The 27408-nt window shown below is 38.4% G+C and overlaps 1 protein-coding gene across 2 annotated transcripts; it reads left to right on the top strand.

The window, feature by feature from the left end:
- The first annotated feature begins 1155 nt into the window (after positions 1-1155).
- On the top strand, positions 1156-26160 carry LOC115371636 (moesin). Of its 2 annotated transcripts, XM_030069097.1 has the most exons (13): positions 1156-1418; positions 12597-12680; positions 13657-13752; positions 13898-14172; positions 14978-15061; positions 17303-17449; positions 17598-17694; positions 17837-18000; positions 18391-18521; positions 18663-18823; positions 19377-19469; positions 21005-21235; positions 22152-26160. In XM_030069097.1, exons 1-13 carry the CDS (start codon positions 1407-1409, stop codon positions 22314-22316), a joined length of 1740 nt encoding a protein of 579 aa, XP_029924957.1. In that variant the 5' UTR covers positions 1156-1406; the 3' UTR covers positions 22317-26160. The 2 variants fall into 2 exon arrangements, with proteins under 2 accessions (XP_029924957.1, XP_029924958.1); XM_030069098.1 differs by lacking the exons at positions 1156-1418; positions 13657-13752; positions 13898-14172 and having other exon boundaries at positions 12622-12680.
- The last annotated feature ends 1248 nt before the right edge of the window (positions 26161-27408 follow it).

Genomic DNA, 27408 nt, shown 5'->3' with positions numbered 1-27408 from the left:
TTTTTCCCAGGATGACAGCGTCCCATCCACAGGGCACAAGTGCTCACTTCATAAACTGATAAGCATGAAAACAATGTTGGCTAAACCAGGCACCACATCTCAACCAAACTGGGATTTGTGGAGCCATGCCTGACCCAGTTTTTTCCACCAACAATCAGCAAAACAGAAATGGTACTGAGACTTGCAGACCATTAACACAATTTATAGTGTGTCATCTATTCTAATTCTCCTGTGCATATGTGCATTTATAATAAGACATATTGCAGTTGGCAACAGACAAAAGCAACTGTGTTATCCTATTTTCAAACCCTCTCTATCTTAGTTCAGCTGCAGTGTGTTTGTCTGAGAATCAGATTTTGGCTTATTGAGACAGAAAAATGCTTAAGTCAGTGTTAAAATCACTGAAACATGATGAGTTCAATAAATTTACAGGAACTATTCCTGGTGGCATGAGCACTGAAACATAATAGAGCTTCATGATACTTCTTGAAACTGACACGCACAGTGGAGAGAAACCAGGACCAGGACTTCACAGAAAAAAGTACTTAATTTAAAAAAATAAATAAATAAATAAAATAAAATAAAATACAACTCATAATACATAATACTTTGACAAGACCCATAATGCAGCAATTAGAGTTGGCTTTGTTTTTATTATGAACAGAAGCTATTGGCATAAACTGATCTAGGCTACGTAAACACTTGAATTTATCTGTCAATTGTGATAAACGATCATGTGTTGATTTGTGGCAAGCTGCGCCGACGCAGACAGATAACCTAAAATTAGCCTACTAATAGGCCTATAATTTCAGCCTCCGGTATTTTTACTTTCCCATATATTCAGTGGTGTAGCCTACTTTTCGACACACAACAGTGCTATATTAAAGTTTCGCTGATGTTTTAAGCCCTATACTATCCCTCTAAAACGCACTGCGCTATTTTATAGTCACGGGAGAATAAGCTGTGAATCAAAAATGTCTGCTCAGTGAGAGTGCGCCGCTAAACTTTTGATAGAGGAAGACAAAATGTTCAGGCTTCAGCCATGTCGGAGGAGCGGGGCTGCGGGCGGAGTCTGCTGCCCTCCCTGAAAACTCATTTTTAGCCTGGCTCCTGTCACTGGGCTGGGTGTGGTTTTGCAGTCACAGTACCGTTAGCAGGAAATCAAGCTGCAGTCCTTTTCACTTTCAGGGGGGAGACAAAGAAAAAACTAGCCGCCTAAGCGTTTTGACAAGTTTGCCGCTGAAAAACAAAGCGTGTAGCTAGAAAACACAGCCAGCTCTGTTGCAACGAGAGGGCGTTTGATTGGCGCCGTTGTTCTGATGGGAAAAAGTTTTTTCCTTTGCTCGTTAATTGGTCTGCATTACTAACTTTTTTTGACTCAATTGTGAACCGGACGGAAGGGAAAGATGCCGAAGACGGTAAGGTTGAATTATTCTGACTATCTCTGTCCGTCAGATTCAAATTCTGCTCTCTCTCCATCTCCCCCTTTCTCTGTGTTTGTGTCTCTCTCTCTCAAATATGTAATATTCCTATATGGACACCTACTGTTACTCAGCAGCCCCCAGCCACCTTATTACACCTCATTTTATATCTTATGGTATCATCCTAAGTCTTAATTGGGCACTTAGGCAGCTGCCATATTTGTATCATCCTCGTAGGATTTATTGTATCATTTCTTGATTTTCCGTTAGGTGCACGTGTACGCTCGCGCACGCTCTCTTCATTAAACCCAGCCCGGCTCATTAAGGCGGCCGTAACATTTCGGCTACATGGAATAAGCTGAATTACTGTGCGTGTGACTGTCAGGGAAGATACTTTCCCCTCAGCATTGAAATCACAGAAGTGGCTCCATGTTCAAAAGCAGCTCGGCTCTGAACGGAAGCCTGTGTGTGTGTGTGTGTGTGTGTGTGTGTGTGTGTGTGTGTGTGTGTGTGTGTGTGTGTGTGTGTGTGTGTGTGTGTGTGTGTGTGTGTGTGTGTGGCTTGCCGCTTGCGGCAGCAGCTAGCAAGTAGCAAGCTATAAAGCCTTTCACTGAGCTCCAGCCAGCAGGCATGTCTGATTTAGGCTGTTTGACCCAGCTGTGCTCTCTCCAAAGCTTGTGTTTTTGTTAGTTACTGATGAGCATTTTTGAAAAAGGGATGGGACATAAATGAGAATATCACTGCCTTGACTGTTTTTGCCTCCATGAAATGAGTTGGTCCACTTTTACCCTTGAGCTGTGACTGCAAAGCCAATAAATGAACCACATGTAGACCTAACACTAACAGCATTATAATTGATATTATTATTTACTGTGAAACACATTGGAACTGATGTTTTGAAAAGTGCTCTATAAATAAAGTTTACTTTCTTTCTTACTAACAAAATCCTTTCCGCTAACATCACGCAGGAGGAAAGCATATAGACAAAGCCTTTTGGATGCTGAAGTCACCTTGTTCATCCTGAAAAAACCTACATTCATGGGCCGTGGCCATGGCTGGTAGCTGGAATTATGCCTTGCTGATATGAGAGTTATTTTAATCTTTTCAGTAATAAAATGATACAGTGTGTAGGGGGACGTAAACTTAAAATTCCTAGAATTATTGTGATTTTTGAGTTTGCGTATCATCAGCCTTAATGAGTGTGTACCTTAAACTACAAATACAACTGTGTAACGGAGGATGACATTTACTTACAACCTCCGTGGGAACTGTTTTACTACAACTTCCTGACTGTTTTTCTCAGAAAACCTCTCTAACATCCTGTCATTTTAAATATAGGCGACTGATGTTAGGAGGAATATTTGGCTTAGAAAACTATTTGAAAAAGTTTTCACTAGGCCTTTAGTCTTTCAGTAAAGCAACCCTCTAATCATGTCAAAAATGACATTTCTGTCTAGTCGAAATTATTTATTGATTTGTGTAAACCAATATGCAGCTGCGGTTAAGAACTATGCCTTTATTAATCGCTTGCTATAAATAATCATCCTATTTCCCATTTGAGGGAAAATAGCAGCTTGAAACATGAACTGTCTAAAGTACAGGACAAGTCAAAACAGGGTGTGTTGTGCCAAAAAATCATAATGAATGACTGTCTACAATGCTTGCACTTAGTTTGACCTTTGTGAGATGCAGCAAGCATTGAGAGCTGCCTCACCGGATCAGGTCGAGACTTACGTATACTATAATAACCATTTTGGCACCATTATTATTATTATCTTTATTTATTCATTCATTCATTTAGCAACATGTAGCATGTATAGGGCAGATCACATGGGCCGCATTAAGAAAACAATACCCATAGGAGTTTAGTAATTTAGACACCAATCAAGCAGCTATAAAATGACGACTAAAAAAAATCAGTGGCCCATTAGGGTATTATAGTGGTCATATCATTTTCAAAGCCATTTCTCTCAATAATTAAATCAAACATTTTAGTGCTTGTAAATTTATTGCACACGAATTCTATTAAGCCCACTTTTTATAGCTTGAAGCTCCAAAGACATCACCATATCAAACTATACTCGGTAAAGCATAAAATCTGAGAGACTTTTGACCACAAACATTTTGCATCACATCCAAGTTAGGTGTTGAATTGATCACTTGGATCATGCTGTTGGGCGGGTAATAAAAAAAAATGGAGCATTTACTGATGTTTAGTTACGTCGATTCTGTTTCTGAAAATCCTCATCATGACAACAAAATTCACCATGCCACCTTTTGACCTGTAACACTATGAACTGGTATAATGACGTTGAAATCTATTGTTTATTATGGGCTTTTTTAAAATCTTTTTTCCCCTCATTGCTTCAATGTTTAGCAAGCCTTGTTCCAAAGCACGGCAGAGTGGAGTTAACACTAACAAAATCTAAGAAGAGAGGGGAAGTGTAGCAGCTACTGCGCTGGCTGGGTGGAGACGAACCTCAAAACAACCACAGTTAACTCTTAGGCACAGGGCCACTGGAGTGCATCTGCACTGACCTCCACATTTGAATAGGCACATCTGCATGTAACAAAGCTACAGCCTCAGAAAAGCGGAAATCGGTAGTGGAGGGCACACATGGCCAAGAGGAAGCAGCAAGATTTTGTCAAGTGAAACAGTGGCTGAAGACAGGAAAAATGTTAAGTTTGAAAAGACTGCGGAATATTTCAGGAATCTGGATTTGGATTCATTATTTGAGATTCTTCTTGTTATTCTGGTTATTCTTGGATGGTGACGTTGATGATGATATGCCTGCAAACTGACAGGAAATAAAAAAAATAAGTTGTTTCTCTGTTAGGAGAGACAACTTAATGCAAATTGGCTTTACACATACAGGACAAAAACATAAGAACAAACTGTTACTGAGGTTGGAGCAGCTAGGGGAGGCTAGAGGTTGGGGAATATGCAGCAGACAGAGGCCAACAATTCATAATCCCTCCAGAGGTAATAAACATCAGCTCCTGGCCCCATGCAGAGATGCACTAGGCAATCGACATGAAAGGAGGAAGCAAGATGCACTGACTCAGCAGTAAAGTCTACGCCCTGTGGAAGCTAGCTGCCACGGGCTTGAGATTACATCCATTACTGGTCTGATCAAGGATTCATGATTAAAACAGTGCAGTATTTATTGTCTTCCTGGCTTCATGTGTCAGTATTTTGATATTTAGGCCCAGCCAGAATGTTTCCAAAGTATCAGTTTATCTTTGCAATGTGTAAAACTTGTAAAAATGGACCAGAAGGATATCTGAAATATTTTTAGTTTATTTTAACAGGCAAAGACCATAGTTTTAGTTTAGTTTCAGATTTTCATGTGCCTAGTTTCTTCATTTTGCTTTAGTTTTTTTTTTTTTTTTTCTTATATGTAATGGTAATTTAGTTTTGGTTCAAGTTAGCCTAACTATGAAAAGCTTGGTATTTCACAACAACAATGAGGATTATTCAGAAACTGTGCTTTTGCTGGACTCTTCTTGGCATTGCTTCAGTTTCCCAAGGAAGTCATGTTGTGACTCAAGGTTTCTGCAGTTACATCAGTTCCTTTCTGGTAATTTCCTAGTCTGCAGCCTTATATGGACTTTCACATCACAGTGAAGCTCTTCTCCCCTCTGCTCTGCCCAGCGTGGCCCTCAGTCACCATGCAGCACTTCAGATTGCATTGCAATAAACGTAACCAGGCCAGGATATAAGTCTGTGTTTATGTGTCTTGAAATTTTAACTTTTCATCTGAAATGAGCTATGTCAAGATTATGTTTGTTTCATTAAAAGTAATCACACTGGCATAAGTAGGCCATTCTTTCCCTCAAGCACTAAACAAAAACAACATTGTGTCCTCTTTGATTTTAGTGTTAAAATCTCACTTTTGGATGCCTTTCAAGAGGTCTTGTTATAAAAAAAAAAAAAAAAAGGCAGCTGCTTTTTCTCCAACTCTCACCTATATTGCTGAGTTAGCCTGACTACAGTAACAATTTAATGCTCTGTCAGTCAATGTAAAGATGTCATGTAACTAACTCATGTAACTGTACTTTATGAATAGTAAAGTTATGTTCAGTGTTACTACAGCATAGACAGTTCTTTTTGATAAACCAGCCTGTTTCCTCTCACAACTGTTGAATAATGTTTATGATAATATCAGTGCCCTCTATTACCTGTTATCTGTTAGGCTCAACAAAACTTTAGCATTACTTACCTTTTCACGTCATTATGTAGTAATCATGAAGGATCTGGTTTTCCAGATCAAAGATCCAAGATCAAACCTGTAAGAAAGTGTGGCAAAACAAAAATAGTAAACTGGAAAAGCCAGAGGTATGCAAGAAGGGGATTAAAGGAGTCTGTAGAGCACATAGCACAGCAGATTTACAGTTTGTAAGCTAGAGGTTGCACACAAACGACAAACTCAACTTCAGGATTTATTATTCACATACGTTAATGTCGGGAGGTTCTGCGAACTTGTTTGACAAAATCAGACAACTAACAGTAAGTGCTCTGCCTTTATTCATCCATTTATCAGGCCATTTTTATTGTTGTTTAGATAATTTGTCTGTGAGCTTAAGGAAGCAAAACAATGTAACTATTTTTAGGTCATGGTCACCCAGCATTTTGTGAAATATCACTACTCAAGAACAGATGGTGAAGTGCCATAACAATGAAATTGCCTCACGTAGAAAGAAGTAGGGTTGCAATAATATGCACTAATAGCATAATTGAATGTTATGTATATTTTCAGAGTTTTTACATCTGTAGTGCTTAAACCTGAAGAAAAATATTCACCTAATGTTATTATGATTTAATAATATTATTACTTTGTATTATTCTGTTCTTCACTTCCTCAAATTGTCTATTAAAAGCATCAAGACAGCGAAGTGCAAACAAAATACATAGGAAAACAATATACTTAGTACACATGGTCAACAAGACAGGAGCTGGTGAGGTGTATCAGGGGAAATGTCTGTTATCAGCAGTCCTGTATGGTTGTGGGATAAAGGTTTTAGCTGGTTCTGGCTGGTCTGTGAAGAGCAGCTTTGAATCTGCAGCCAACAGCAACAGGATCAGGCACTCAGTACCACAGACCTTCTGTTTGTATTGACTATTATAGTAACTTTGTCCTTGTTTACAACTGTGATTGAGTTATGGCAAGAACAAATCACAGTGAAAATGTTTTAGGTGAAAGTTTTACAAATCAAATGTCCAGTGGAGCTGCTTAAAAATAGGCCTGGATCTACTAAAAGGTTATAAAATATTCCAACATGCCAAACGCAGATTAGTTTTCTCCAAATCTGCACTGAACTGTTACTTCTGCCTGTCATGCAAATTTTTGTCCTGCTTCACTTAAGGTTGCTTTTTCCTTTCTAAAAATATGACAAGGCTACTGTGTCTCATGACCTCTGAGATGATATTTGGTAAATTATTAAACTGACATGGGATGCTGACAGTTTCACTGACTGAAGTTAAGCGGAATAAGCCTACTATACTTATTTAGAAATAACTTAAAGTTGAATCATAGACTATTCATCCATTAATTCACATAAACAACCATGAAAGAAGCACTGCTGTCATGTTTTTCTTTGAATTACTAAACATTTATGTGCTATGGTTTTTTTTATGTTAGAATATTGTAAAAATAAAGCGGTCTTGGGGAAGTAATTATGAATGACCCATGCCCCCAAGTGTCTTCTGTCCCCAGCCTGGAGAGAGATAGCTCTTCGTCTTTATCCTCGCCCTCCATCTTCTTGTGCCCTGGTTTGTTCGCTTCAGCCATAATCTTTTTGTAGTATATTGTTGATGGGTATGTAGCACAAAACAGAACGGTAATCTGGATTGCAGTCAGGATGAGAAGTTTGGATTTTGTTTTTCTAGGCGCTCAGGCCACCATATAATTTGCAGTTTTAGGCTTAGTAAATCACAGAGTAAGTCGTTAGATAATAATACCCTAAACATGCATCAAATCTGCATGGAAAATACTTTTGCACCTGGTTAGTAAATCAAAATATTCATTTTTTTCTATGTGAAAATTCATTAACATCAGCACAAACATTAATTGGGTCTCAGCTTTGGTTTCTCTTGTCTGCTTGGTCGATTATACTTATGTTGGTTCTTGCATATGATCTGTAAATTGATGTTTCAGATGAGTTGTGAGTGTGGGATCCCAAGAGATGGTAGATATCAGCAGGGCAGCTGGTTCTGGTTGTCAGTGTGTGGATTCATAGTCTACCTGAAACCAGTAATCATCTGTTTTTTTTTTTTTTTCTTTGGTTTAAAAACGGAGGCTGTCGCTTTGGTTGGTCAGCTGTGTGGAAAGGATCATGACTATTGCATTACAGCTCTATTGGAGGGAATATACAGTACAGACTCTGACTGAAAGCTTGGCTGTGTCAAATGAGGAAACTCAATGAAGGCTGTTGCCATTACCCCCCTTCTGAAGCTGTTTCTACAGAATATGATACATGTGATATTTGTTCATATATATAAAACAAAAGTCTGTTATGTTTGACTGTTTGATATTGATCAGGGTGGATCTAAATGGTATAGGCCCAGAGAAGATAAAACAGGCCATCTGCAAGACTGGGTTGGTGAGTTAAATTTAGGCAGTTTCTCTTCCTGCTCTGCAGAGGTTATTTGCGGTGTGCCCCAGGGTTCAGTTTTGGGTCCAGTTCTCTTCACTATGTATATGCTTCACCTTGGCCAAATAATCTAGAAACATGATGTCGCCTTCCATTGTTACGCTGATGACACATGATTATATCTGCCAGTGAAAACAAATCCTGCCATCCTTTAGTCTCTCAGTCAGTGTCTCACTGATATAAAAGGCAGGATGTCTCAGAACTGTTTGGCCGCCCAGACACAATGAGTCTGCCTCAGAACGAACTGTTTTATCCTCAAATCTAAAGCCTTATGCCAGAAACCTTGTGGTTGGTTTTTACTCTACTAGTGTTATCCAATCACGTTATTTTCTAATTGAGAAATACCTCCAAAATTTGATCAGGCGTACAGTACTTTTATTCAGACCATGGCTGCCAGGCTCTTAACAGTCACTGAGAGAGGATGATCATGTATTATCATAATGTTCTTACTTCTGTACCTGTCATTTATTATCTTCTCTTGACTGTAACTAATAGTTGTTGTTATTGTTTTTTATTGTTTATTGTGTACCAACTTCTCTTCACTTCTGTTACTGTTCCTGTTGTTCTTTTTCCCACAGTTGTTGTCATTCTCTTAGCTTGTAAAGCAGTTTCACTGGCTGTAAAACACTTTGTAATTATTTTTAGAACACTTCTGTATAAATGAAGTGTATTATTAATACATGGGAAGTATGTAATTCCCCTTTCCTTGAGATAGAAGGGAATGTAATGAAAACAAGCTTTGTTTCCTTGATGCCCTCACAACATCCCATAAAGTACATAATTTATCTACTCTCAATAAAAGTTTGTACATGGCATCGATACAACTCAAGGGTAGGGCAATACCAACTTGTAGAGAAGCTCTCTAAAGGAATTAATATCTGTCATTTAAAAACTTACTCATACTCATTTTTGTTCCTAACCCTTACCCAGTTCGCAGTAAAGCTGACTCTCATAGAGTTACGTACAATGCTTGTAGGGAATCAGAGTTTTGCTCAAGAACAGGACACATGGCTATTGGGGGACCATTTTATAAATTATACAAATGATTTGTATCCCAGTTAAAGGTACAAAGGCACATAAAGGGTGGAAGGGATCTGTGCCACCAAAAAATGCTGCTTAATTCTGTGATAGCTCACTTATTTTGAAACTTGATGTTGAAAGGCATTGGATAATTATGTTACTAATGCATAAAAATGTATTAGTAGACATTCATTACAAATTCTAAGACAGTTTTCATATTAAGATAGACATTTTCTTCCAGTAATTTGTAACAAATTCAGTAAAAACATGTACATACATACATACAAAAATAAATAAATAAAATTTCTAAAAATACTGTATTTTGGGCGGCATAGCATCCACCATATATGTTGTACCTTGTGATGAAAATTGCCCTGAGATAATTTTTATCATGTTTTATCGAGTTATTAGGCCAACGTATGAAGATGACAAAATATTCTAAAGATTCCTGAGAGGAAACAGAAGAGTTGCAGCAGCAGAGCCCAAAAGACAAATACATAATCAATACAAATACGGCAAAGTATGTTGCATTTAACAGCTGAAAATTCTTATGCAAATAATTTTTTAGTGGGATGTTCCTCTTTTAGTCTCTAAAATTTATTTTTTTAATAACAGCATTCATAACACTCAATTTGCTCTTCTCTCGTACAACATATTCTTACTTAATTGTGCCTCATGTTGATTTTGTTTTGTTTGATTCCCACTTAAGATGTGGAGCTCATGATTGTAGTTAAACCAAGCTTCAGGCCATAAAGCTCATTCAACTCTAACTTGAGGCATTAAACTTTTAGCTTGTCAAGAAGAAGTAGCAAATACAATATTGCTTGAAAATGATTTTATTAAGATACACGATGTAGATTGTACACTACAGTATGTCTGTGAGTAGACTATGCACAGTAAGTTAAATAATTTATAGATTCTTAAAAGTTGAATCCCATTTATACTGAAGACATTCTGTTGCAAGAGTAAGGCAATGGAAACATAACATGTGGGCCTATCCTGAGAGGGGTGTTGTGTGCATGTGCTAATAATAGTGTGTTAAGTGTTTTTGAGTTCTGGCCATGCGAGACACACCCTAACCCGGCAGAAACTGTATGATTGTAGTTCCCCTTTTATGCAAGATCGGGCACTTTTACTCAGAAAAGAAACCACTTAATTCCCCCCGCACGACTCTCGGCTACACAAATTAATCTTTGTTCAGCCAAGTTCATAAATGTTAATGTAAAGAGAGCTACGCCAAGATGACCTTTTGTTATCTGCACTGAGGTTTAGCACAGGTCTCACTTTAACCCTAACTTCACTCTCTGCAGCTCTTTGTGTGCTGCTGGTGATGACAGGAAGTTGCAGGGTGGCAAGTGTCCTGAGCAGTAAATGGGGTCCTGCTGACACAAATGGGAAAGAACGCAACTCTAATCAGCCGCACAACGAGGAAATAATGCATGCCATTGTGGCTCAGGCCAGGCGTGGGCCTCAGCCTGCACAGTTATTTCCCAGTAGACATGCATGCTGATGTTTTTGTCATCTCTGAGAGGACAGAGAAACTAAAAATGTCTACATGGTTAGCTCATAAAGTAAAGAATTAAATTATTTGCTGGAAATTACCTCAAGTCAGTTTACTATGCTATGCATGGTTGAGTAAATAACACTGTTAAAGAAGTGTCTTAAAAAACAACACATCAAGAAGTATGTTATCTTAAGGGGAGTGAAACCTGTTTTGGATAATCTGTTCTTATGTCTCTCTACCGGGATAGTTAGTTGAGCAGAAGTTAAGACTGACAGGTTGCCTGATACATGACAGGATGTAGGCGACTCTCAAGAGAGCTCAGTGTTTAGCAGCGCTGCCGCACAAGGCCCAGCCACCAGAGGATGTGGTTACTTCCTGTAGATAAGTTCTATATTGAGACGGCGTCAGATTGGCATACTTGTTGCACAGAAAGAGACGTGATCAGTGTTGTTTTCACCTCACCTAAAGTTATACTTTCCACAATCCTGTGATGATTCGGCTGTATGAATTTTCAAAACCGGCCTGTTTCAGCCTGTAAAATTGTCCCTTGGGCTGTGATGCATGGGTTCAAGCTCTTCCTGTTCAGACATGGTGGGCGTCCCTTTGCTTGTGCATGGTTTTATTCAAAACCTCTTTGTCCTTCCCATGGGCTTACTGCCTTTTCATGTCTTTACATAGAGAGATAGATATTGCCTTTCAATGCTGACCATCTTTAATTCAGCATTGTTTGGACAAGTTCGAATCGCAAGCCTTTTGGGATATGAATTGGACAAAAATAACACAATATTGCTCAAAAGGAATTACTAAGATATATATATAGATATATAGATAGATATATAGATAGATAGATAGATAGACCATTATAAATCTCTGCCTTCCCATGGCTCTGCTGTTGATGTGAAAATGACTACAGCTGAACTACATTAGGAGCAAACCACAAATACAGCATGGCATCCTATGTTTAAACACCATCACTCCACTATGGCGTTGGCTTTTAAAATAAAACTTTATGACAATTATGGTAAGCTACTTTTTCACTCAAAATTATTGACTAAGCTGTTTTTACAAAGGCTGGACAAAGGCCGACAGGTTACATGGCTTTGTGGTAGTAAAAGATTTAGGTAACTCTGGCAATTAGTGCAAACGCTGAACTAAAGCAGGTCTTTGTGTTTGTGTTTTATGGGTTAAGGAGGCTCCAAAAAGGGCAAATATTTTCCATCTAAAGTTGAACACCTCAAGAACATATGTGAATATGCCCGATATCCAGAGTTTGTAAGGGGAAATAAATACCAGATTGTATATTTAAAAGCCCTCCCCCCCGTGCTTTATTAAATTAATGTGTTCTCTGTGTGAACTTCTGTCTGTTTCTTGCATATTTTGTGAAAACAAGAACCATATAAGGAAGGGGGTGTGGGAGTGGAGGCAGGGTGTTGGACAACTCTGACTCTTATGAAACTATGCCTTCCACCCTCTTCAGGTTTGCTGCAGTAGTACAGGATGCACTATCTGAAATGAACATGATTGATAATGAAGAAAAGCACAGTTCTCTCTGTCTTAGTACCAGCCATTATATGTTGCAGTGTACCATGCATGTGCTGTATTTTCCATATGAGGGCATGGTCCAACCCATAGCCACCCAAATACGGTGTTTGTTTTAACAGGAGCGCTGAGTGCAGTTTGGGAGGGCTTTGTTGTGTTTGAGGTGTTTACATGGAGTTAAATTATTTGGGAAGAAACGGTACATGCTGAAAATCCATCCCAAAACAGATATTTTTTCCTGTTCTCATTTTTCCTGTTCTCATGGAAAGCTCAAAGAAGTGGACAGAAGTTAACAAATTTGTCTTTATTAATGTAAATTGGCCAATCATTTTTACAAAAGGAAAGTGCATGAGCCTCTCATATTTTCATTTTAAGACTTATTTGTCTATGAAGATCGTTCTCTCGCTGCCCATTATGTGTCAGTCTTACTCATCCTTCACCTCGTCTCTCCTCCACAGATCAGTGTCAGAGTCACCACAATGGATGCTGAACTGGAGTTCGCCATTCAGCCCAATACAACAGGGAAGCAACTCTTTGACCAGGTATGATCAGCTTCTGTCTGCTCAGCTGACTGTTTTCCCATCAGCAGTGTTATATACATCAGTATAGCAGCAGACCTGAGTCAAATTTCAGCTGGCAGTGGAAACCTTCTTTAGTGCCATCTAGCTGTTTCTACTTTCCTGAGACATGCTGTCCTGAAGTTTCTTTATTACTTTTCCTGCCTTTACTCATACTTCACCTCATAGACAAATTATCTAAAATACATTATGGATGAGTTTTAGAGACAATCGGCAATCAAACAATGATTTTAGTTTTAATTTTCATGTAATAATCACCTCGAGAGAGGATTTAATAAGTACATGATATTATTTTAAAAAGTTTCTGTCAAAATTACATCCACTTAGAGTCAGACCACAGGCTGCTGTTTCCTGCTGCAGTTTAATTCACTGTTGTAATAACTGCAGTTATTTAGCTTGTATAATTAAGTACATATGGTATCACAAACAATCTTATTGTCATGTTTTTTACACAATCACTGTAAAATGTGTTGTGTATTTAACGCAAACAAGTATTGCTTTGGATTTGAATATGGAAATTACCTCTAAAGATCTAAAGATTTACTTGGGCATACAATCGAGTTTAGAGAAAAATGTGTTTTTGTCAGTTTTGAGCCTTTCCCCACCTTCTGCCTAGCATCACAGACACACAGTTTTTTTTTTTTTTTTCAAATTTTAGTATGATTTTTTAAATTCTTTTTTCAATTTGTTTGTATGTATTATATGTATTATATGTATCACTGTATTGTATTGTATTATATGTATAATTTGTGGACTTCATTCTAAAGCAGTGGGAGTTATAAAGTCAAGGGATAAAAGCAGATAGAGCAGAAGATAGTATGAGGAATATAATTTTCCAAGTTGCTGTGTATGGTTCACTTCATGGATCCACTACAGAGCAAAGTGTACAATTTATTTTGGCAAAACAAAAAATTGTATTGTACTTTTATGTCACTTCAAGGTTGTTAAGACAATTGGACTGCGGGAGGTGTGGTACTTTGGACTCCAGTACCAGGATACAAAGGGTTTCTCTACATGGCTCAAGCTCAATAAGAAGGTGAATTCTTTAATATTCATGTATTAATGATCAATACACCATTCTTTGTTACTTAGGCTCAAAACCAAGTGACTTCTCATAACTGATCCAGCCTGTTTATCTAATTTCAACCTCTACAACTAACCTGAGCTGCATTTTGTCACAGGTAACAGCCCAGGATGTGAGGAAGGAGAGCCCACTGCTGTTCAAGTTTCGTGCCAAGTTCTTCCCTGAGGATGTTTCAGAGGAGCTGATCCAGGAGGCCACGCAGCGGCTGTTCTTCCTGCAGGTGAAGGAGGGCATCTTGAACGATGACATCTACTGCCCTCCAGAGACAGCAGTCCTCCTGGCCTCCTACGCGGTGCAGGCCAAGTATGCTGACTACAACAAGGATGTCCACTCACCAGGCTACTTGTCCAGTGACAAGCTGCTGCCTCAGAGGTAAATCCTCCTCACTGATGCCCCTTTTTGTCATTAGAGCTGACAGACCTGTCTGCTCAAGCTTGTTGTGTTAATAACTGGTCCTCAGTCCTGTTCTTACCTTCCATGCTATTTTACGTCAGCCAAAATTTTTCAAACTGTGTGTCCCCAAGCAACTGCAGTTGTTTTCAACAGAAGAATGATATTGTTGAAAATCCCAACTGGGACCAGGCTATTGTATGACTGTAGATATTTATAACAGAGCCAGGAGGCACTCTGTTTAGTTTGAACAGCATAAAATGTCACAGTGATTAAATATTATTTAGAGTTACTTATATAATAATGAGCCGCCTATAGCAACTGATATCATACTAACTTCCAGATAATGCGTTAACTTGTCAAAAGGTAATAAAATAGCAATGTAAATGGGTTGAATTTAACAAAAACTGCAATTTAAATGGATTAGCTGATAATGTAATTGCATCAAATTACTACATTAACCAGCAGTTGTTAGTTATAAGGGAAGTAGCATATTATGAAATTGTAAATATTGACCAATAGCTCGAGTTTTTATATTTGTTTATTCTTAAAAGTTGTTATGTTACAGCCCTTATGACGTTAACAGTGGCTGGTTAATGTGATATGGTGATATAATTACATTAACGGGTTGTGTAACATGTTTGACTGATTTGCCGGTACATTTTATTACATTTTTACAAGTTATTACATTATGTGGTCAGTAGATGCAGTCAGACAGACACAGTGTGTTGTTATGAGACGTTGTTCTCCGGATGACTTCTTACACTCATGTGTCTCATGCTCTCAGAGTGCTGGACCAGCACAAACTCAACAAGGAGCAGTGGGAGGAGAGGATTCAAGTGTGGCACGAAGAACACAAGGGCATGCTGAGGTAACCACTCACACACACACACACACACACACACACACACACACACACACAGAGAAAAAAGTACTAGTCAAGTGGACCTTTCACACACTTAACCTTAAAATATCTACCGAAATGTCTTCATTTGGTGGATTACTGTACTAAAAACTTACTGATGGATACATCTTGTGCTGGATGATAAAATAATATCAGTACTTATCTAAACTAAAATTTCGAGCTCCAAAAGGTAATTGGCCACTGCAGTTTCTGCCATCCTTAATAGATAATTCAGCCTTATTTTCCTAGTGTACCTTCAAAGGAGAATTTGTGCTGATTGTGTTCAAAACTGTATTACTTACGTCACAGTGAAGGTTGCCGTAGCTACAGTTAGCCAAGAGTGCTGCTGTACAGTACACACACAGCAAGCACACCGTCTAAAACATGTCCTTTCAGCAAAATAACAGTTTTAAGATGTTTAAATAGCTGCAATTGACCAATTATTGCAACATGTCAGCTATAAAAATTCCACATTTACTTTGCCGGCCGCCAGTGTTCTGCTGCGCTTAGGTCATATTGGGAAAAGCGTAAGAACAAGCATTTGTTAATTATGGTTTTGAAATTAAAACCGATAAACTCTTGCTTGTTTCTTGTTTTTGTTGTTGTTGTTGTTTTTTACCATTTAGTTCAGGTTATTAAATATATTATTATTACACAATTAACACACTTGAATTACACAATTAGATAAATATATATATCCTGATTTATTTAGTTGTTTTTATTTTTTATAATGACAACATTCACAGCCATATTGCCCAGCATTATATCCATCCATCCAGTATGTCAGTAGTCCCACAACACGGGAAATTCCCCTTCACAGAAACAGCAGGCAGCTACAATGTGATATTTCCTGGGTGTTAAATGCAGCCACAGAGCTTCACAGTCATCAGGGTGTTCAGCTGTGACTTTGGCCCCCTAACTTTTATGGCCCAACTTCCCCACCTCCAGCTGAATGGCGACAAAGCCGGAGAGCGAGAGAGAGAGGATGATGCTCCCCACTGTGCACGCTGCACCCTGAGGGATCTCTCCTTGGTGCTGAACATGATTATCTGTCTCCTCGTTGTGCCTCGTCTGGCACACATACCCATTTGGTGGCTGGCCAAAAGACAGCTATGCTGGATGCTTTCATATGGAGAGGAATTCATGCCGCATTGAAATGCAATGATTAACAGTTGAATGAAGAGAAATGCGATGCACACATGACATTATTTTTCATTAGTGACATGCAGGAAACATGCCAAGTCTTACAGACTGTTGAGGGCTGACAGTCTGTCTGGTTGTGAAATGATGGTCCTGCTGACCAAACTTTATATTTTGTTGCACGTCAGCTGGTGTCTTCACAGTGCAGACGCATTCCTGAATCAAAATAACTCTATCCTCATTGTGTTTGGTCTAATTTGTCAGAGCTATGTTATGCCAAATAGATATGGAGTCACACTCACAAAGTTCTGTTGGCATGACCACAGTTTTACAAGACAAGAGACTGCTGACTGCAGTAGGAATCATGATTAGCAATCCCTCTGCAAGCCCCATAACCTCAACCACACCCCGAGTTCAGTAGAAGACTGCAGCTGGACCGTGATTACATTCCATTTTGGCCTGACTTACTGCATTGTTTTGATTGAAATGCAATGAACACTACTACGGCATATGGAGAAATGCAAAGATGTGCTTTTGTCACGTCTAAAGCATCACACAGTGGAAAGCAGCTTATGGGATTGTAGATCAAGGTGGCTTCCATTCAGTTCTGACACAATTTCAGCATTTCATTCTCTAAATGAAAATCCCCACTCACCCCACTTTTCAGGGTAGAAAAGTAACGTGTGAAACAATGTAATGAAGATCGGCGTGTTTTCCACACAAAGTTATGCCAATGGATGCATTGTATTTCCCTTTGTTTCACTGTGATGATCACATTTCAAGATGAATATGTGCTTAAATTCATTCCTTCCCGAAGTCACTGCTAATTACTTGAGTACTGAGGTGTGAGGGTCAAACCTCTCCATTGTGCCTAAAGACATCCAGAATCATTACTTTGAAATTTGTTTTTGACTGTGTTGCTTCACAGTGCCTGTCCCCTCTGAGCTGCAGCATCCCATGTCAAACTCTGCTACTGGCCAACAGTCAAATGGTGGTCACACTGTCTACATGGATGTTTGTCATAACTATGATCTTGTTGTTGATATGTGGGTTGTTATTCTGACACAGAGAGGAATCCATGATGGAGTATTTGAAAATTGCTCAAGATCTTGAGATGTATGGAGTCAATTACTTCAGCATAAAGAATAAGAAAGGATCAGAGCTTTGGTTGGGAGTGGACGCCTTGGGACTCAACATTTATGAACAGAACGACAAGTGAGTGATTATACAGTGACTTAATTATTGGACCTGCCTTTGTGTAAACAGTTGGGACAGACAGGGTTACTATTGGCCCCTAACTCCCTCTGCCATTATTCACATGCAATGCAACTAACCCGAAGTTTTTGTTTTGAATTGTCCACAGAATGACACCCAAAATTGGATTTCCATGGAGTGAAATAAGGAACATCTCCTTCAATGACAAGAAATTTGTGATAAAACCAATTGACAAGAAAGCACCCGTATGTAACCCTTTCATAGTGGTCATCCTGTAAAAAATAAATAAACAAACATACAAGTTGCCCATTGGGACTGTTGTAAAATCATTGTATTCGCCAGTGAGTGTATTGCCTTTGAAAGAAACTTTCAATGTTTTCATTTTAGGACTTTGTATTCTATGCCCCGCGACTTCGCATCAACAAGCGTATCCTGGCACTATGCATGGGGAACCATGAGCTGTATATGCGCCGCCGCAAACCTGACACCATCGAGGTACAGCAGATGAAGGCTCAGGCTCGGGAGGAGAAGAATCACAAGAAGATGGAAAGGTAAGGCTCATAAGATATGAGAAAAAGTAATACTTTACATATTCATTTCAGCTCACTTGTTAAGTTTGAATGATCAGTCTGCGTTTTTCATAAAGATCCTTTTTGTGTGACACAAAATGTCCTACCAGACGTCTTTAACATGTAAAGAGAAACCATCATTCAACTTTCAGGTCACAGTTTGTTCCTTTTGACAAAGTACTTAAGCTAGAGTTTTAACTTGCATTTAATGTGGTGATCAGTGACCTTAAATTCCCCCCAAAATATTCAGTGCTAGAGTGCTAACAAGCCTTTTACCAAACAAAGACGCCCATCAGGAAAATCATTTGCCCACCATGCAAATTACTTTCTAATTTATTTTTTCCCCATGTGTACTGTCTTTGTTTTCATTAGGGCTTTGCTGGAGAATGAAAAGAGGAAAAGAGAGCTTGCAGAGAAAGAAAAGGAGAAAATTGAAAAGGAAAAGGAGGAATTGATGGAGCGGTTAAAACAGATTGAGGAGCAGACAAAGAAAGCCCAACAAGGTGGGTAATTTGTCGGCATTTTACCCAGGCTTGTTTTGTTTCCATGGAGAATGAAAGTAATCATTTTTATTACTCAACATTGTGCATCTGTGTGTGTGTGTGTGTGTGTGTGTGTGTGTGTGTGCAAATGTGTGTGCACAGAGCTGGAGGAGCAAACCCAGAAGGCCCTGGAGCTGGAACAGGAGAGGAAACGTGCTCAGGAGGAGGCTGAACGTCTGGAGAGCGAGCTCAAGGGTGCTGAGGACGCCAAGACGGCGCTGCTGCAGCAGTCTGAGAACCAGATGAAGAACCAAGAGCACTTGGTCAGTCACACCCATTCACACCAAAAACAAAGGGCAGACATTACAAGGGAAGCATGATACTGGATTCTTTTTTGGCCAGTTGCCAGTACCGATATATGCACATATTATTTTGCACCGAATTGCAGAGAACATCAAGTGTCTCCTGTAGTGGAATTAACATATTATTATATTATTATATTATTATTAAGATATTATCATGCATGCTCTTATTGTGATGGCCCATTGACATTTGAAGACATAAAATACATTCTTAAACTGTACACATTCACTGGCAACATAAGAAAAATACTTCAACTTGGGTTATGTAAACCATAAAGGATACACAATATTGGATTTTTTTCTCATACTTGATGTGCTAAAATTCATTTTAAAGCCTTTATCATCCAATACTGATGATGTGCCAGTATCATCATGCGATAACATTTCTGTCAGTAACTAACTGCCTGGTTATACCATTGAAACTGAAACAAACTGCAAAAATGTGTGGATGTGTGTCTGCTCTTTCAACCAAATATTATACCAAGAACATTAAAGGAAAATGTTGTTCCCTCAGGCCACAGAGCTGGCTGACCTGACCTCAAAGATTTCTCTGCTGGAGGACGCCAAGAAGAAGAAGGAAGATGAGGCAGTGCAGTGGCAACAAAAGGTATATGATTCTCTAATAGTCAGATTTTGTGTTTGTGCATGTGTGTGTGTGTGTGTGTGTGTGTGTGTGTGTGAAAGACTGGGGACAGTTAGATATGGCTGTCTTTAATTAGATAGGCAGAGCATCAGGATATGAATCTCCAGGGATGTTCACCTTGTTTCCTGCTTGTTGTTCACAGCAGATTCAGAATCACACTGCACATGTGCACTTGAATGTGAAATGAGCAGGAAACGAGTTAAACGTCATTATCGGCGGCTATGCTGCTGGTCAAATAACTCCTCCCGGGACAGAATGAGGCAGGACATTCCTGGGGCTGTGTTTGTGTATGTGTGTGTGTGTGTGTGTGTGCGTGTGCGTCTATGTCTGTGTCTGTGTCTGTGTGTGTTTTTGGGGGAGGAGTGAAGGCTTTGAGCTAGCCTCATGTCTTTTTTGGTAAAAACCATGTGTGCCAGTCCAGCCCCTTTACTGTGGGCAGTGTGACTCATGCTGTTTGGGATGGCAGTTGTTTTTGTGCTAGGGAAATCCTGTTCAGCTCTTTTGCCCCATTGTGATATTCTGACCCATGAGAGAATGAGGTAGTCTCTAGATGTTGTGTAATTTTGGAATTCCAGTCTTAGTCATTATTGGCTGTTATCCATAGCATCTTTTAGTAAGTGCAAACTGTCTTTAATAAACATTCATACATATCCAACACTAAAATCATCCAAGCAATAAAGAAATCGAAAAAAACAAAGGAGCAGTTAAACAAGACAATGGATGAAAAGTGGCAGAGAAGTGGAAACGCACAATGCTTGGCATGATTTTCTGAGCAGGTCTTTAAGAAGCCATTTCCTTAGTTTACCGTGGTCAGTGGTTTTGATTCCACTTCCTTTTATTTTGCAGCACTGGCATTATGTGCAAGCACATTTTCATACCTTTCATGCTGAATGGCTGCGGTGGATTGTCTGTCTTTTCAATAGAAAAATGACAAATTAAAATGACTTCTAACTTGCCTAAAATAATGTAAATGATGTTGCAAAAGCCAGTAGTGATGTGTTCTTTTGTTTTTTCAGTATGCTTTTCCATAAAATGTATATCAGTCTATTGAGATACACATACTTCAAACATTTGCACTGCACATAGTAAAAAATATATGCAACTTCTTATAATTGCAAACTGAATATACCACATGATTTCAAGCCTTCATATTAAATGTGTACCCTTTCATTGTTCAAAATTGAAATAAACAGGATGCAGTCATGGTGGTCTGCCAACATGCACTTCAGAATTTTCAAGGAACCTATTGTATTGGATATTGGATATAACTGTTGGATATAACTATATGATTATTGCTTAGAAAATCATAAATGAATATAATTGAAGGCAATTTTAATTTTAGTTGTTTGAGTTTATCTTGCCATTTGCTCCTCTTTACATTCAGAGGAGAACATGCTGGACTGTTTGACTGAATGTAAAATTTGGATCAGTCATCCTCATTCCAGTAGGCCTGTAACCACGGCAAAGAATCGCCTCATTAACGTTGTGTGTTCCCTCAGGCTGTCATGGTGCAGGAGGACCTGGAGAAGACCAAAGACCAGCTCAAAAACAAAATGATGGCGGCTCACGCACAGGAGCCTGTGAATGCAGAGAATGAGCATGACGAGAACGACGAGAGCAGCGCGGAGGCGAGCGCTGAGCTCACAGCTGCTGCAGCGTACAAGGACCGCAGCGAGGAAGAGCGCATGACCGAGGCTGAGAAGAACGAACGTGTGCAGAAACATCTACTTGTGAGTTTTTGTTCATATCTAAGCATGATAGTCCAAGGAGGGTTGAATTGAGGGAAACAGGACGTAAAGATGTTTCACTTTTCATCCAAGAGGCTTCTTTGGTTCTGAATGACTGTGTGGGGTCATTTTTGGGGATAGTTTGTCAGAACTGAGGAAGCTTGAAGAAGGATGAAAGGTGAAACTTCAAGAATCGACAAATTGTAGCTTTTAGTCATCCATTTTGGATAACCTTGATCCGGATGACTGAAAACCTTGACAGACATCTATACGTGATGCAAGAAGTGCTTACTTGGTTGAAAGAGAAGGAAGTTGGCATTAATGTTAAGATTTATTGTATCAAACATCGAAGCGATAGACTGAAAATTAATTTTTGGGACATTTCATCACTTTCATCACGCCCATACTTTGTTTACGTGGATGTTAATTCAAGCATATATTAGAAGGAAATAATGTGTACTATGTGAAAATGGCTAAATTGCTACTCTAAATTACTCTTTTCGAATTGTATGTAGCACTTCTGGATTCATTTTTATGTCTCACTTACAAATAAACAAATCTTTTAACTTGTTTTAGCTTCTCATAAGAGTATGAAAAATCATGCACTGAGGTAGGGCTGGGTGATTATACAGTTATTGTGATATAACACCAGATAACATCTGTGATTTTATATATCGGAGTACTGTTATATAGCATTAGTTTTGTCTTTTTTGACTTAATATTCATTGTGATGTATTGTAATATGCATTCTAATGTGAGCCATAATCAGTATACCTAACCCTAACTTTAACCAGTAAGCCATAATGACCACCCAAAATGTGAAAAATTGTGTCACCTACCTGGCTGGAAAAAAAAATGTGTTTATTGTCATATAATGGTATGAAATCCGTTATTAATGCTGTGTTCACTGCATCTCCAGGCTTTAAGCTCCGAGTTGGCCAACGCTCGGGACGAGTCCAAGAAAACCGTCAACGACATCATCCACGCAGAAAATGTGCGAGCAGGACGGGACAAGTACAAGACCCTTAGACAGATCCGGTCAGGCAACACCAAACAGCGCATTGATGAGTTTGAATGTATGTGATGTGTCCACTCACACCAAGGCCGCTCCGCCTAGACTGCAGTCCTGCCTCACTCGAGCTATGTGCTTTCTACCCAAATAAGTCAGATCCACAAAATGAGAAGTACAGCTCAATGTACAGGTATGGATCTGGGAAATTCCACATTTAATCATTCCTAATTATAAATTTAGATGAGTCACTGGTTGAAAAGGGACATAAGTGATATTAGTAATATTTTCCTGATAAGATGTTAGCGTAGCATATTGTTAAAAGGCTCATGCCACATTTCCTGGCCCATGAAAAAAGCATTTAAAACTTCATTCCACATTTATGTCACATTTATGTAACATGACATCATACAGAATGTCAAAATAAGAGGCTCTGGACCAATCCACTTTCACTTTTAAAAATGTGCCTGTAGCAAGGTTTCTGCTGTACATATTCAAACATGACGGCCCTTCACAGCACAAGGCTGTTTTTTCAAAGAAAATAATATTTCTGCGATGTGTTTAGTTTCAAACCAAATTCATTGTAATCTGTACAAGGAAATGACTCTGAAGTGTGTGTGTGTGTGTGTGTGTGCAGCGTTTAATGCAGCGTTCTCTCTCCTTTGACTGTAATCCAAATCTCACAATTGTCACAAATCATCTATTACCCAACTCACAAGAGATATTAAAGATCAATTTAATTTAGAAAATCTTTTTGTCTGTTCTTGCATGCCTAAAGATCTATAAATCAGTTTGCATTGACAACGCCTCACTCTTTCTCAGATCACACTTTGGTGCTACCTCTCACACCGAAATGAATTCCAGTTAAAATGTAAGCACATATATCCTTTTTTTTTCTGAAGAGGTTGTAGACCAAATCAACTTGGTAGCGTGACCAAGGAAAACATAATCATCATCTATACAATCATGTATACAAACAAGCTTCCCCTCATGCTAATTAGTTCTAGTAAAAAAATAAAACATAGGCTGCATCTTGCTATTTCATTTTTTCTTTTCAAGTGACCACTGCAACTTTATTGGCTGGCTAGAGATTTTATACCCAAGAGCCTGTTAAAGGCAGACTGCACTGACGACGATCCTGATATATGTAATAATCTGAATAATCACAATGTAATACTCTGAATGAGAGAGCTGTTACTGTTATCTTGGCAACAAAATTATTTCCTCAGACAATTAAATAGTGATTTACTTTTCAAGTACAGATTCATTCTAAATGGGTGTTGATTTTTGTTAGGAGGTATTTATTGTAATTGAAAATAACTGATCTCACTCAATAATTGGGCTTAGCTCAAAAACAGTTTTGAATTTAAGTAATTTTGCAATTTATACACATTTTCCCAGCGTTATTCACTAATCTTCAGTTTTCATACGTGTAATGGTCTATATAAACTATCAGCTGGCTTCATGGCCTCTGTGCTTCAAAAGACACACTCGCACATACTGCATACAAACACACACACACACACACACACACACACAAGGATTACATTATTTTTTCGCCTCCTCCTCACTACAAGAGATTTTGTACAGATGATTACCATCAGTTGTTTTAAAATGAAGTATGTCTGTTGGATATTATAGTCAGTGGCCTTAAACTGCTGCTTTTAGGGGGTGGGGATCATTTTCATGCCTCTAACTGTGTCGTGTCTGCTGAGGGGTGGAAGGGAAGTAGTACAGTAATGAGGTAGTAATATTACTTCATCGTTCCCACAGGGGGAAGTTAGTTTGCCAGCGCCATCAGTGACACAATACACAAAGGACACAAAAGAAAGCACAATGCGAACACTTCTCATCCAGAAAGAGCACAATACACCAGTAACGTCAAACAAAAGACAGTGCCTTGAACCTTTGGAGACATTTTGAGAAGTTCAGACTGATTGCCAACACACTACCCGCACATGAAATTGTCAGATATTTTGGGGACGATGCACCTTATTTTGAGATCTTTTACTTGACGTTGTTACATAAATGTGGCATTGTGCTGAAGCTACTACTGTATAGTTCATGTAAATTCTTCACTTGATGGAAAAAAACATGAGCCTGTCAATGGATGTGCAATTTTGTTGGCATCATAACAGTTAAAAAAAAATCCTCCTTAAAATGGAAACCTTGTGTTTTACACCCAGGATCCTGGACAGTTAATTGACGTTTTATGTCCGTTCACATTTCTGTCATTCTGTAAACACAGTGGTATCATTAATACATTTTCCAGGGATACAAGAGGAAGTTATTCATATAATCTTTCAGCTCCTCTATAATATTAAGCTTATTTGGCTGTATATGATCAAACAAACAATCTGACGCCACATGTTCATCATCCTGACCGTTCATGATTGCGGCTGTCGCAGTTGAAAAAGAAAATGTCTGTTGAGGGCACCACAAAACTAAAATCGGGTTAGCATAATTTAAGTTTAATCTTTATCTATTTAGTTTGGATTATAAGTGAGGAATGCTGTTTGATATTATGTAATCAAATATAAAATGTTTGTGCACTGATGTAGCCCATGCAGCGAAGATCTTTTCAAGCAATCTGACCCAGGACAAGGAGTGAAACTGTAACAGGCAGTCACATTTTGAGGTGTAGTTAACTCTTATGAAAGTGATCTGGAAAGCTGAAAACTGCTTTCTGAACTTAAATATTCAAGAATGTTCACCTTCACCGAGGAGGACATCTTTTTGAGATCATGACAGTATTTCATGAATAAAATGACATAGTTATGTTAAATATGCGCAGAGAACCTCAGTTAACCTTTGCAGAATTAGTCAAACTTGACTCCCTGCCCTGGACGGGTGGTATCTCCAATACACGTGTTTGAATTATGTTTCTAATTACTTCTGTGTATTTTGCAATTTGGATTTTTCAGGTGTCGTATTTTTGTATTTTGAAAATATAGAAATACTTCTCAAAGAGTTTTTGTTTAGAGAGAATACCAATTTGAAAACGCAGGGTTGGGCCTTGAACAGTTCAGTGCTGTGAAAGCAGCCTGACGAGACACTTGGATCAAGCAGCACCCAAAGGAGCCTGTAAAGTCTCTTATAGGCCTCGTGAAACGCCTGCAGTCAGACTTGAGGGGTAAATGCTGCAGGGTATCCTGTTCAACATATATCATTTTCTTTCTAATACCCATATAATCCTTTGATCGAGAGTGTGAAATTCTGCAGCCACTGAAAACCTTAAATCTACAGACTGAGAATAAACTGCATCCAGTCAAAATTTTATCTCATATTTTCAGATTTTATGCAGGCGTGAAGCAGTGAGAAGGATGTTACTTGTTTGTGGAGTTTCAAAGATTTATTCACAGTATTTTGCAAGTACAAAGTGAATGTATTTTAGTAATAATACATTTCTTCCTGCGCATATTTTGTTCTTTATTTTGATATTGAAGGACCAAGTGCCAAGATACATTTTCATGTGTTTTTTTTTTTGTTTGTTTGTTTGTTTGTTTGTTGGTTGGTTAGTTTTTTGTCCATTTCTGCTTACAGTACCTGTATCTGCCATTAAACAAACATGCACAGTCACTGCTACTGTGGATTACCTTTTTTATACTGGTCTTTGATTAGCTTTTTTTTATACATTATGTACCATCTGAAGTACTGTGATTCAAAGGACAGCATTGATGAATTTAGTGTAATTTGAAATTTTCATTGAAACATGTCATTATGTGTAAAAGACAAATTTGTAATTAGATTGTAGGCACATTTTTTTTGTAAATTATGTATAAATACCTGGAATCCACTAGAATAAAAACATGATTGCTGTTTTAAATCATACAGTAACAGGCAGTGCCTTATCCTGGTTAATCGTCAGACCTTCTGCTTCAAGTCTTCCTTTCAACAATAAAAGAACGAGTGAACGGCATCCTGCTTTGACAAATTTGTTATGTTTTTTCTGTCTATATTTGTACTTAAACTGTCTGTGTTGTGTCTTTCATGAGCATCCATACACACTTTGATGCATTAATGTTGATATCATACATGGATTAATGATGAAAAATGATTAGTTAATGTAGAACAGTCAGTTTGTTACACATCAATTTATAGTATCTGCCTAACACTAGTCACCTTCAAAACTATTGCCAATACTGTTGCACTGTATTACTATGAATCCCACTGCAGTTCTGGGCAAGATATGCCAACAAGCACTGTGATTCAGCTGAAAATTAATTTTTCCTGCTGCTCATGCACTATGATCAATCAACAACTGGACAGTTGTGTGAATGCTCACCCCTGTGGGAGTATCTTGCTCAAGACTTCAGTGGATTTCATACCGAGGGTGGGCCACTTCTACAGCAGGTGCAGTTTTACAAAAATGAGCCACTAGGTGGCATTTCACCCTCATTGTTAACAGAGCTGCACTGAGTAAAAACAGTAGAAATGGATTTCACTTAATTTATTCAGGGAAATAAGTATTTGGTTAGTGAAGCTTGTCCATGACCTTCAGAAAACACTATAATGCTTTGCAAATAATTATTTGCATCAAACCTTTAATTGCTGACATGTTAATAGACTTAAGGCTCCAAAAGACATAGAGCCGAATATGAACTGGAAGTATTTTGTATTCTTGTGTGTGACTGGAGTCAATGAAGTTTGCTAGAATTAATGCTGACCTTTGTATTTAAATTTTTCTTTAGTAATGGGTACTGTACGTTTCATTGTGTTCCTTAAAATAACACTTGGAGCACATGCTCTCAGACTCAAAAATCAGACATGTACTTAATAGTCTCACTGCAAACAAGCCTGTGCAAGTGCTAATGGGACACAGCAGCAGTTTATTTGACATTTTTAATAAGTATTTAAGAAAACATCTATTAATAGCGAATCAAATTCTTATCTTAAGGTTTAGTGTGCAGAATGCTTATCTTGCTTTTACATCTGCAACAAGCACTTAACATTTCATAACAGCATCTTATGGCTACTTTTTGTAGTGCATTTGCTTTTAAATAAAAGAGAAATTAAACAAAGTTGTATGAATTTCTGCAGTGTGTGGGCTGCACTTGTATTTTCTACTTGTACATGAAGATTTATCTGGTGCTGCATTTAACCACAGCAGCTAGATATTACTGATTAATATTTTACTTATGTGTTTCACTTATGCTAGACTGTGACC

The sequence above is a fragment of the Myripristis murdjan genome, chromosome 14, assembly GCF_902150065.1.
Source record: "Myripristis murdjan chromosome 14, fMyrMur1.1, whole genome shotgun sequence".
In the NCBI taxonomy this organism is placed as follows: Eukaryota; Metazoa; Chordata; class Actinopteri; order Holocentriformes; family Holocentridae; genus Myripristis; species Myripristis murdjan.
The sequence above is the reverse complement of the archived record's forward strand: the minus strand, read 5'-3'. Positions and strand labels throughout refer to the sequence as shown.